This window comes from Taudactylus pleione, unplaced genomic scaffold (genome assembly GCF_031769625.1).
Source record: "Taudactylus pleione unplaced genomic scaffold, aTauple2 ptg000070l, whole genome shotgun sequence".
Lineage (NCBI taxonomy): Eukaryota > Metazoa > Chordata > Amphibia > Anura > Myobatrachidae > Taudactylus > Taudactylus pleione.
The window spans coordinates 7,858,693-7,872,761 of NW_028284472.1; the positions used below are offsets into that span (position 1 = coordinate 7,858,693).

At 42.0% G+C, this 14,069-nt stretch overlaps 1 protein-coding gene across 1 annotated transcript in view; it reads right to left on the minus strand.

The window, feature by feature from the left end:
* PKHD1 (PKHD1 ciliary IPT domain containing fibrocystin/polyductin) overlaps nt 1-14,069 on the minus strand; it is a 663,908-nt gene that overhangs the window by 524,789 nt on the left and 125,050 nt on the right. The window contains 1 exon segment of the mRNA XM_088467197.1: nt 12,423-12,573. Coding sequence (XP_088323323.1) covers nt 12,423-12,573 — 151 coding nt within the window.

A 14,069-nucleotide genomic window follows, 5' to 3' on the forward strand; every position in this document is an offset into this window, starting at 1 on the left:
CATCACATTACCCCTCTCCTAGATAGCAGTAATACATCCCCACATCACATTACTCCTCTCCTAGATAGCAGAAATACATCCCCACATCACATTACTCCTCTCCTAGATAGCAGTAATACATCCCCACATCACATTACTCCTCTCCTAAATAGCAGTAATACATCCCCACACCACATTACTCCTCTCCTAGATAGCAGTAATACATCCCCACATCACATTACTACTCTTCTAGATAAGAGTAATACATTCCCACATCACATAACTCCTCTCCTAGATAGTAGTAATGCATCCCTACATCACATTACTCCTCTCCTAGATAGTAGTAATACATCCCTACATCACATTACTCCTCTCCTAGATAGTAGTAATACATCCCTACATCACATTACTCCTCTCCTAGATAACAGTAATACATCCCCACATCACATTACTCCTCTCCTAGATAGCAGTAATACATCCCCACACCACATTACTCCTCTCCTAGATAGTAGTAATACATTCCCAAACCACATTACTCCTCTCCTAGATAGCAGTAATACATCCCATCACATTACTCCTCTCCTAGATAGTAGTAATACATTCCCACATCACATTACTCCTCTCCTAGATAGTAGTAATATATCCCCACATCACATTACTCCTCTCCTAGATAGTAGTAATACATCCCACATCACATTACTCCTCTCCTAAATAGCAGTAGTACATCCCCACATCACATTACTCCTCTCCTAGATAGCAGTAATACATCCCCACATCACATTACTCCTCTCCTAGATAGCAGTAATACATCCCCACATCACATTACTCCTCTCCTAGATAGCAGTAATACATCCCCACATCACATCACTCCTCTCCTAGATAGCAGAAATACATCCCCACATCACATTACTCCTCTCCTAGATAGCAGTAATACATCCCCACATCACATTACTCCTCTCCTAGATAGCAGTAATACATCCCCACATCACATTACTCCTCTCCTAGATAGCAGTAATACATCCCCACATCACATTACTCCTCTCCTAGATGGCAGAAATACATCCCCACATCACATTACTCCTCTCCTAGATAGCAGTAATACATCCCCACATCACAATACTCCTCTCCTAGATAGCAGTAATACATCCCCACATCACATTACTCCTCTCCTAGATAGCAGTAATACATCCCCACATCACATTACTCCTCTCCTAGATAGCAGTAATACATCCCCACACCACATAACTCCTCTCCTAGATAGCAGTAATACATCCCCACACCACATTACTCCTCTCCTAGATAGCAGTAATACATCCCCACATCACATTACTCCTCTTCTAGATAAGAGTAATACATTCCCACATCACATTACTCCTCTCCTAGATAGTAGTAATGCATCCCTACATCACATTACTCCTCTCCTAGATAGTAGTAATACATCCCTACATCACATTACTCCTCTCCTAGATAGTAGTAATACATCCCTACAGCACATTACTCCTCTCCTAGATAACAGTAATACATCCCCACATCACATTACTCCTCTCCTAAATAGCAGTAATACATCCCCACACCACATTACTCCTCTCCTAGATAGTAGTAATACATCCCCACATCACATTACTCCTCTCCTAGATAGTAGTAATACATCCCCACATCACATTACTCCTCTCCTAGATAGCAGTAATACATCCCCACATCACATTACTCCTCTCCTAGATAGCAGTAATACATCCCCACATCACATTACTCCTCTCCTAGATAGTAATACATCCCCACATCACATTACTCCTCTCCTAGATAGCAGTAATACATCCCCACATCACATTACTCCTCTCCTAGATAGCAGTAATACATCCCCACATCACATTACTCCTCTCCTAGATAGCAGTAATACATCCCCACATCACATTACTCCTCTCCTAGATAGCAGTAATACATCCCCACATCACATTACTCCTCTCCTAGATAGCAGTAATACATCCCCACATCACATTACTCCTCTCCTAGATAGCAGTAATACATGCCCACACCACATTACTCCTCTCCTAGATAGCAGTAATACATCCCCACACCACATTACTCCTCTCCTAGATAGCAGTAATACATCCCCACATCACATTACTCCTCTTCTAGATAAGAGTAATACATTCCCACATCACATTATTCCCTCCTAGATAGTAGTAATACATCCCTACATCACATTACTCCTCTCCTAGATAGTAGTAATACATCCCCACATCACATTACTCCTCTCCTAGATAGTAGTAATACATCCCCACATCACATTACTCCTCTCCTAGATAACAGTAATACATCCCCACATCACATTACTCCTCTCCTAGATAGCAGTAATACATCCCCACACCACATTACTCCTCTCCTAGATAGTAGTAATACATTCCCAAACCACATTACTCCTCTCCTAGATAGCAGTAATACATCCCATCACATTACTCCTCTCCTAGATAGTAGTAATACATTCCCACATCACATTACTCCTCTCCTAGATAGTAGTAATATATCCCCACATCACATTAATCCTCTCCTAGATAGTAGTAATACATCCCCACATCACATTACTCCTCTCCTAGATTGCAGTATTACATCCCCACACCACATTACTCCTCTCCTAGATAGCAGTAATACATCCCCACATCACATTCCTCCTCTTCTAGATAAGAGTAACACATTCCCACATCACATTACTCCTCTCCTATATAGTAGTAATACATCCCTACATCACATTACTCCTCTCCTACATAGTAGTAATACATCCCTACATCACATTACTCCTCTCCTAGATAGTAGTAATACATCCCCACATCACATTACTCCTCTCCTAGATAACAGTAATACATCCCCACATCACATTACTCCTCTCCTAGATAGCAGAAATACATCCCCACACCACATTACTCCTCTCCTAGATAGTAGTAATACATTCCCAAATCACATTACTCCTCTCCTAGATAGCAGTAATACATCCCATCACATTACTCCTCTCCTAGATAGCAGTAATACATCCCCACATCACATTACCCCTCTCCTAGATAGCAGTAATACATCCCCACATCACATTACTCCTCTCCTAGATAGCAGAAATACATCCCCACATCACATTACTCCTCTCCTAGATAGCAGTAATACATCCCCACATCACATTACTCCTCTCCTAGATAGCAGTAATACATCCCCACACCACATTACTCCTCTCCTAGATAGCAGTAATACATCCCCACATCACATTACTACTCTTCTAGATAAGAGTAATACATTCCCACATCACATAACTCCTCTCCTAGATAGTAGTAATGCATCCCTACATCACATTACTCCTCTCCTAGATAGTAGTAATACATCCCTACATCACATTACTCCTCTCCTAGATAGTAGTAATACATCCCTACATCACATTACTCCTCTCCTAGATAACAGTAATACATCCCCACATCACATTACTCCTCTCCTAGATAGCAGTAATACATCCCCACACCACATTACTCCTCTCCTAGATAGTAGTAATACATTCCCAAACCACATTACTCCTCTCCTAGATAGCAGTAAAACATCCCATCACATTACTCCTCTCCTAGATAGTAGTAATACATTCCCACATCACATTACTCCTCTCCTAGATAGTAGTAATATATCCCCACATCACATTACTCCTCTCCTAGATAGTAGTAATACATCCCACATCACATTACTCCTCTCCTAAATAGCAGTAGTACATCCCCACATCACATTACTCCTCTCCTAGATAGCAGTAATACATCCCCACATCACATTACTCCTCTCCTAGATAGCAGTAATACATCCCCACATCACATTACTCCTCTCCTAGATAGCAGTAATACATCCCCACATCACATCACTCCTCTCCTAGATAGCAGAAATACATCCCCACATCACATTACTCCTCTCCTAGATAGCAGTAATACATCCCCACATCACATTACTCCTCTCCTAGATAGCAGTAATACATCCCCACATCACATTACTCCTCTCCTAGATAGCAGTAATACATCCCCACATCACATTACTCCTCTCCTAGATAGCAGTAATACATCCCCACATCACATTACTCCTCTCCTAGATGGCAGAAATACATCCCCACATCACATTACTCCTCTCCTAGATAGCAGTAATACATCCCCACATCACATTACTCCTCTCCTAGATAGCAGTAATACATCCCCACATCACATTACTCCTCTCCTAGATAGCAGTAATACATCCCCACATCACATTACTCCTCTCCTAGATAGCAGTAATACATCCCCACACCACATAACTCCTCTCCTAGATAGCAGTAATACATCCCCACACCACATTACTCCTCTCCTAGATAGCAGTAATACATCCCCACATCACATTACTCCTCTTCTAGATAAGAGTAATACATTCCCACATCACATTACTCCTCTCCTAGATAGTAGTAATGCATCCCTACATCACATTACTCCTCTCCTAGATAGTAGTAATACATCCCTACATCACATTACTCCTCTCCTAGATAACAGTAATACATCCCCACATCACATTACTCCTCTCCTAAATAGCAGTAATACATCCCCACACCACATTACTCCTCTCCTAGATAGTAGTAATACATCCCCACATCACATTACTCCTCTCCTAGATAGTAGTAATACATCCCCACATCACATTACTCCTCTCCTAGATAGCAGTAATACATCCCCACATCACATTACTCCTCTCCTAGATAGCAGTAATACATCCCCACATCACATTACTCCTCTCCTAGATAGTAATACATCCCCACATCACATTACTCCTCTCCTAGATAGCAGTAATACATCCCCACATCACATTACTCCTCTCCTAGATAGCAGTAATACATCCCCACATCAAATTACTCCTCTCCTAGATAGCAGTAATACATCCCCACATCACATTACTCCTCTCCTAGATAGCAGTAATACATCCCCACATCACATTACTCCTCTCCTAGATAGCAGTAATACATCCCCACATCACATTACTCCTCTCCTAGATAGCAGTAATACATGCCCACACCACATTACTCCTCTCCTAGATAGCAGTAATACATCCCCACACCACATTACTCCTCTCCTAGATAGCAGTAATACATCCCCACATCACATTACTCCTCTTCTAGATAAGAGTAATACATTCCCACATCACATTATTCCCTCCTAGATAGTAGTAATACATCCCTACATCACATTACTCCTCTCCTAGATAGTAGTAATACATCCCCACATCACATTACTCCTCTCCTAGATAGTAGTAATACATCCCCACATCACATTACTCCTCTCCTAGATAAAAGTAATACATCCCCACATCACATTACTCCTCTCCTAGATAGCAGTAATACATCCCCACACCACATTACTCCTCTCCTAGATAGTAGTAATACATTCCCAAACCACATTACTCCTCTCCTAGATAGCAGTAATACATCCCATCACATTACTCCTCTCCTAGATAGTAGTAATACATTCCCACATCACATTACTCCTCTCCTAGATAGTAGTAATATATCCCCACATCACATTAATCCTCTCCTAGATAGTAGTAATACATCCCCACATCACATTACTCCTCTCCTAGATTGCAGTATTACATCCCCACACCACATTACTCCTCTGCTAGATAGCAGTAATACATCCCCACATCACATTCCTCCTCTTCTAGATAAGAGTAACACATTCCCACATCACATTACTCCTCTCCTATATAGTAGTAATACATCCCTACATCACATTACTCCTCTCCTACATAGTAGTAATACATCCCTACATCACATTACTCCTCTCCTAGATAGTAGTAATACATCCCCACATCACATTACTCCTCTCCTAGATAACAGTAATACATCCCCACATCACATTACTCCTCTCCTAGATAGCAGTAATACATCCCCACACCACATTACTCCTCTCCTAGATAGTAGTAATACATTCCCAAACCACATTACTCCTCTCCTAGATAGCAGTAATACATCCCATCACATTACTCCTCTCCTAGATAGCAGTAATACATCCCCACATCACATTACCCCTCTCCTAGATAGCAGTAATACATCCCCACATCACATTACTCCTCTCCTAGATAGCAGAAATACATCCCCACATCACATTGCTCCTCTCCTAGATAGCAGTAATACATCCCCACATCACATTACTCCTCTCCTAGATAGCAGTAATACATCCCCACACCACATGAATCCATAACACTAAGCATATGCTGCGGGGGGGGAGGGGGTTAGGCAGCTGGAAAGGAGGGTTATGGGGAGGGTCAAGGGTTAGCGTTAGGGCACTTACTTAATTGGGTCGGGATTCTGACTGTCAAGATGCCACTGTCGGTATTCTGATATATACTATATAATAAATAAGTTGGGGGTGGAGCAGACAGATTACCTAGCATAAGATGGTCCAGTGGCGTCACGCGGGGGGTGCGGCCCGCACCCGGGTGTCACCCGACGAAGGTGCAGACTCCCCTTCAGTGACAGGAGCCGAGTGCTGCGCTGTAGCATTGAGTGCAGCACTCGGCTCCTGACATTATAAGGGAGCTGGCACTGCCACACGCCACCTTCTGCACCCCCTTGCAGTAACAAGAACGAGACAACCGGGGTTCGGGCCAGGAGGCCACGCCCCCATCCCGCACAGCGTCCCTCCCCGCACCAGGTGACACCGCGGGGAGGGACGCCACTGGCTGGGTCCAATGTACTTGTATTTATATTGCATATAAATAGATATTAGATTGTATTAGATCCAAAACGTTGCTATTTATGTGCTAATAGACCACTATACTGTAGAACAGTGATTCCCAACCTCGGTCCTCAAGGCACACTAACAGTCCTGGTTTTTGTGTTATCCATGTTAAAGCACAGATGATTACATCAAAATAACTGAGGTACTAATTAAGTCACCTGTGCTCAAGTATGGCTATCCTTAAATCCTGGACTGTTAGTGTGCCTTGAGGACCGTGGTTGGGAACCCCTGCTGTAGAGTATGCGAATGTCCCTGCTTGGAGTGCAGTTCCTCTTTGTCTGAATACTAATTTGGTTCTGGCACCCAGCTATTTCATTTTCCAGTCTTGGTCACCACTATATAGTATATACGCGCTGCGGATAGACTTTACACATTGAACCTTTTTGTAATGTACAGTATTGGATAAGACAAGTATAGAAGACTTTATGTAGACTCCGTGCAGAAGAACTCACAATCCACTATATTAATAATAATCATACAGTTGTAAGAATAATACTCACAGAAAGTATCTCACACACAACAAACAAGAATAATGATTTGCTGCTCATATTGGCACTTGTGCTGATTTTGGAGACTACCGTCCCATCTGGACTAATTTGCCCTGTAATATATTATTGACCAAAGCATTGTTATTTTGCAGCATTTAAGCCTTCCTGAAAGTAGATTAATGCTTTTGGTCTGCTTAATGCAGACCTAAAATCATTATCACTCCACAGACCTACATGACAAATGATAACGTCATCAGCAATGGGTGATATGAAATGATTAGCATCGTTTAGTGGAGCGTGTCACATGTAATAGGAATGTGAGTCTCAAGTGATGATAAATGATGCCAACAAGTGTGGAAATGAGAAGACGGCTGCGGTCAGGAGGCTGTAACACGTTCAGTCTGGACAGTATCTGGCATAGCTACATACTACCAACCAGAGGAAAGACACCACCTGAGGCTCTCCCACTGTTGTGGTACTACAGATCCCAGCATACTGCTGGCATGGCATACTGGAACCTGCAGTTTTATACAGATGGAGAGTTGCTAAACTTGCTTCTAAACAAGACAGTGGCACTTTGGACTGAAATGAGAATTTGGCAAAAGAGGCAGCTGCCTTGGGGGCACAACTGTGTGTAAAATCATTTATTCTCCTGCTTTCAGGGCAGCAGGAGGGTGAGAGCTGTTTGTACTGTGAAGTCTGCTCGACTATCAACAAGGAAGCTTGCCTGCTTTTTCCATGTCTCTGTGGGATCACTTAACAACATCAAATCATACAATAGGTTAAATTTCAAGCCCCACAGCATCATGGTGCGGCAGCCACTACAAATTGGTAGCTCACAATATAAAAAAAGCAGAAAGGCTTATCAGATAAACAAGAAGATTGTCCATTTGCTGTAAGCACATTCCTGTACGAGTCTTTGTAACAGGAAAGAACGTAGGAGATCACCCAACGCGTTTCGTAACATGACTTCATCACACTGTCAACACAGCTTAATAGAGCGTCGCTTAATAAGTCTCGTGATATCTTTTGTGCAACAAAACATAGACTGTGATCTGAAAGACATTGGTATACGGTAGAGATGTGTCATTTTGGTTCTCAGAGAAACGACAGCAACCGAATTTAGGGACTCTGGGTCAAACCGAGTCTGAGTTCAGAATAACCTTTAGGGTATCGAGTCAAACAGAGTCCTGGTTCGGATCTTTCCACGATTTAGATTTTAAAACCGAACTCGGGTTTTGGATGGCACACTAACAAGTCACAATGACGTCATTATAGCTGATTTTTAAAAAAAATACAGATCCAAAACCAAAACACAAATATGAATCTGGATCCAAAATCTAAACACGGGGTTTGGTGCACATCTCTAGTATTCGATCAGTTTAGGATCATTATATTTAGGGCACCTCTAGCCTCAGCTTTGGAAATGCATTAATGTTTTGTTTCATAAAAGTGTAAGCTCTGGAATCAGTGCAAACTACACATTCAGCCAATTCATCCTTAGTGTAGAATCTCTAATGGTCTTCAATGAAGACCTCTGCTACACAACATGTTAATGTTGTGTATTGACAAAGTGTTTTCCCTGTTACGTATTTGTTGTAAAGAGGCTGGCACCTGATTTACAGTGATACGTCAATAAAATAGTTTTTGTTTTTAACTCCGAAAGACGCCCACAGTGCAACAGTAAAGTACAACTACATAGGATTAAATTAGTGACTGGATGAATTACACATGTGCTGCGATTTTTTTTTTTTCTATCAGTCGAGTCGGTTTGACAAATCGATGTAAATGTCAGTCACTTGCCACCAGTTTTTATTGATTAAAATATAATTAAGAAAGTTAAACCATGGTTTGATCTAGTTTGTCCATATGTGAAGTTCTGAATCCCTGACACAAATTACTGTATGTTTTTTTTGAGTGCATTTTGCTCTTAAATATTATTTGAATGGTGTTTTAAATTAAAAAGCTACAGGGCTAAATGTAATAGACTCCGAATTTCCGACGCTGTGGGGATTTATGCGGGTGCACCCATTTTTTTAAAAGTGGCAATCATTATAAAGGCTAAACCAGCCCAGGGAAAATTGCATAAATCCCCGCTGCGTCGGAAATCTCGACGGCTATCATATTTAGTCCACAGTGTTCTTATAGTAGGTCAAAATAGCCCATATGGGCTAGTGCAGTGGCTCTCAAACTCTGTCCTCAGGACCCCACAAAGTTCAAGTTTTCCAGGTCACTTAGCCGGTGTACAGGTGTATTCATTACTCACTGACACATTTTAAAAATCAACAGGTGGAGCTAATTATTTCACTTGTGATTCTGTGAGGAGACCTGGAAAACATGCACTGTTTGGGGTCCTGAGGACTGAGTTTGAGAACCTGTGAGTTAGTGCATACCTCCCAACTGTCTCGCATTCAGCGGGACAGTCCCATTTTTCTGGGACTGTCCCGCTGTCCCACCCGCGGGTCGCAGTGTGGGAGGGAGTTGGGGGAATACAAATCTGCTATGCAAAGCAGCGGGCAAGAAGATTTAGAATAGATGCTGTGCGCATGCGCACGGCATCTATTCACTAGTGTGGGGAGATCCTAGGGCAGGCTTGCCTACCCTCCCGATTTGGCCGTGAGCCTCCCGATTTTCGGGTGCCGCTCCCGGCCCCCCGGAAAGGCAGGCAAGCCTCCCGGAAGTCTCTGACCCTCCCTACCTCCCCCCTGAAACAACTAGAAACCTACGCAGCAGGGGGGGCCAGTGACACGATTCGCGCTGAATCGCGTCATCGTGGCCCCGCCCCCTGCTTCACAACACCGAAAATAATGGCATTGTGAAGAGGGGGCGGAGCCATGATGACGCGATCGTGCAGCCCCGCCCCCGGCTCCACCCTCATGAGAAACAACCTGGCCAGCCCCGCCCCGGCTCCGCCCCCAATGGTCGGCCACGCCCCCGCTGTTAGCCGACAATCAGCTCCCTCCCGGAAGGCTGGAGCTGATTGTCGGCAAGTATGTCCTGGGGCCTGCCCCATCGCGGCTCCGCACCTTTACATGAAGCACCGTCCCCTTTTCGGGAGTGTGTGCCTACGGTGCGCAAAATGTCCCTGATTATTAGACTTGGGACAAGTTGGGAGGTATGCTGATACAGCTGTGTCTCATCATAGACCACTTTGAATGTGGCCACGTTTTGCAATATTTAGCAAACTGCACACGTGTCTTAGCCAACATACACAAGTAAGAGTAGCTACAAGCAATTCTGAGTCATACGCAACTGGGCGGCGATGGGTTGTTCGCACATCAGGGAAAGCATCTCATAGGTGTATCATCAGCATGTAGTCAGAGTTGAGGCCTATTCTTAGTTTTTCGTTGGCAGAGTTCACGCAATTTTCAGTTGCATCTTCAGCACCAAGCCTCAGGTAGGCAGGAAGGTTTCTGAGTACCTGGATCCCCCGCCGACTGATCATAGTCTGAGCCCCATCCCATCGCAACTTAGGCCCGTATTCAATTTGAGCCGAGCCGTGATACTTTTTCGCCTCCCGGAATTTTCGCCTACATCACGTGTTTTGCAGGCGGAAAAGTATCGCCGTATTCAATTTGAAAGTAGGCGAAAACGGGACCCGGTGAAACTTAAACAAGCGGAAAGTACTGTCAGTTTTGGGGAAATCAGCCTGAGACCCCCCAAAAGATGCTCTGACATGGGGGTTCACTATGGTACCCCCCGATTTGGCTTGCTGAAGGTATTTGGTGTTGTTAAACAGGCTCTCTAGCTGCTAAATAGCGTTTTTGTACAAGTGGTGAAGAATAGTATTCTGGAGTATTTTTTGCAGAAAATAACTTATCCCAGAAAATTTGGGGTACTTGAAACTGGGGGTCAGCATATTTTAAAGTTGCTAAAGTTAAGTTGAAAAAATCATGAAAAATCCACCTGCCACAAGCACCTGCAATGAAAAAAACACCTGCGGCATACTTGGGGACCCCCCCCCAGAGACAAATTGAATACGGAGTAAAATCAAAACAGGCGAACATGACGTCATTGGCGAAAAGTTTTTGCCTAAAACAAGCAAAAACGGCTTTTCGTTCCAAATGGAATACGGGCCTTACTATCATGGTTAACAGGTGTAATTTTGGCTGCACCCTCCTCCCATGCACCCGGGATTCGCTGCATTATGCCACAAGAGAAGGGGCCTATGGGCACAATTTACCTGGTCCCGCCGCCAGAAAGCGTTGTTGCATTGCAGCTTTCCTCTGAAAGTACTGTGTAAGTGTGAGATATATATACATTATATATACAGTGTGTGTGTGTATATATATATATATATATAGAAACACCTCCTTGCAAATCCTACATTTGCCCCTGGTAGCCGTTACTAGTGATTTCTAATATATAATATAGCTGGATAGTTGCATAGGACTTACGATCGCTGTAGCCATACAGAAATTAAGAACACTTTCCATGCGACAGAATAAGGCGCAGAGAGGGCATTTACTAAATGGAGCTGGTTTACCTCTGTTTTACCTATTTGAATTTAGTATGCCTGAGCGGGCTCTGCTGGGTGCGCGTAACATGATGCATGCTCTGCCCAGTGCCGTGCCATTGCTTTTATGTAAAAGTGCTCTATCCATAGGCCAAAAATCCTGGCGCACTTTTGTCATTGCACCATTCATCTCTACAACACGGTTTTATTGCACTTGTCATCATAGCACGTTTGTGCACAAAGCCAGGATACTGTATTATTTTTGATTGCATATTGCACGAGCCATATGTCCAAGGGCGCCATGTACCACCTACTTCAAATAAATGTGCTCCAACTGCACAGTATATAATATTTCATAAAAAACCCCAGATATATCATGCATATTATTATTTAGTTTTTGAACAATAGCTCCGGGTTTTATAAATAATACAAGAAGCATAATGGGACAAAATACTTCTAAAGTCATTTACAGAAGTTGAAGGGATAGACCTCATTTGTTTATCATAAATGATATGTTTAACTGCAGGTTTTTAGTTCCAATTAACCATAAATTCAGTTATTCCACAACAGAAAGGGCATTCAAACACTTCCATGAGCATTTAGCATTATATATTACCATAACTCAGCTCCAATTGTTTCTTCCTCTCTCTATTTTTCCCCGAACGTACACGCTGTTACAAATTTAATTTTAAACTGTTTGAATCAGTCTGTAAAAAAGATTTGATTATGTACCTGAGTGTTCTGGAGCCACTTTTTCTGTATCGCAGTAATCTGTGTGGTAATTGGCTGATTAAGGGCCTCACACTCCATCTCTGCCTCTGTTTCTATGGTGATGTTGCAGGAGCCATTATAGATGAGAACTTCATCTCCTTCCACTTTAGGGCTGAAACGAGAAGGGAGGGTAGATGGGGTGTCATCAATCTTAATGAAATGCAATTATTTTTGCTCTTATTAATCATGGCAAGCCATTAGCTTGTGGCAAGTGCAGGCCACCATTTATCAAACTTTGCAAATTTCGGTAATTTTGTTTCCATTCTTTTATCGTTTATTTGTTTTGCTGAACTGCAGCCTGTACAGGGCCAACACGTGCAAAAAAAAAAGAAAAAAAACATACAAATATATATATATAAAATTATTTATTTAATTTATTTTTTTATTTTATTTGTCCTTATTATATTTATATATATACACACATATATATATATATATATATATATATATATATATAAAATTATTATTATAAAAAAACACAAACAAATAAATATATATAAAATTATTTATTTATTTAATTTTTTATTTGTTTTTAATATATATTATATATATATATATATATATATATATATATATAAAATTATTATTATCTGTTAAAATAAGCAGGATCGCACATGTACTCGGAGCGATGGCTCAGCAACAACACATCCAGTGTAGTCAGCCCGTAAAAAAACTACAATGCTGAATTATTGCACGATTAGTTGGCTAAAAAGGCCCAAAAAATAAATAAAACATAATAAAGCATTATATCAAAAGCAAAAAGTATTCAGGTGAAGAGAGTAAATTGCAACAAGACTTTGTTCACGTTTAAACATCTCTCTCGCCTGCAACAGAGTAACCTGGATCCCTTCAGGGCGACAGACAAATTGGAATTCTTTCTGCGCAACCGGCTAACTGGTCCCCAATTCCAACTGTGAAAAAATGAGGCAATTTAGGATTCCTATTCCCTTTCCTCAGTTTATTGCAATAAGATTCTCTGTAGATAGCTTGCAACATTAACTTAGTAACTTAATTAAACTTACTTAACAGCCCAGAATAAGCAGATTCGATATATGTGCCAGTTATTCTGCCAAATAAGGATTTTTAATGCTCTCTAGTAAAGAGGGAGATTAGAAAGGCAGGGATTTGTTTTCTTGTGTTCCAGCTCGGTATGGGGCAAACCATCATCTAAACACATACAGCAGGTGGGGTACAGCGCCTGATTATATTATAAAAGCGACTTCGTATGACATCAGAGGTATGCATTGTCCCCACTTTATACCACAGTAACATTTTATCTTGGAACATATATGGATTTCTCTCAGCGCCATAGATGATTTGCTTTATATACTGTACTATGAGTCTGATTTAGAGATGTACGCTAATCCTGCCACTGCCTGTGTGTGGGTCATCAGGGCCGTAATAACTAGGGGTGTGCGACCGGGAGACCGCACAGAGCGCAGGGTCCCATATGGTCCCAAACACTGGAAAACAGACAGAAATGGTTGTTCGGACAAATTGGTTAAATCAAACAAATTTAACCCATTTGAAAAAACGTTTTTGTCTGTTTTCCAGTGTTTGGGACCATATGGTCGAATGTCATTTTCTCCCATTGTATAGTACACAGGT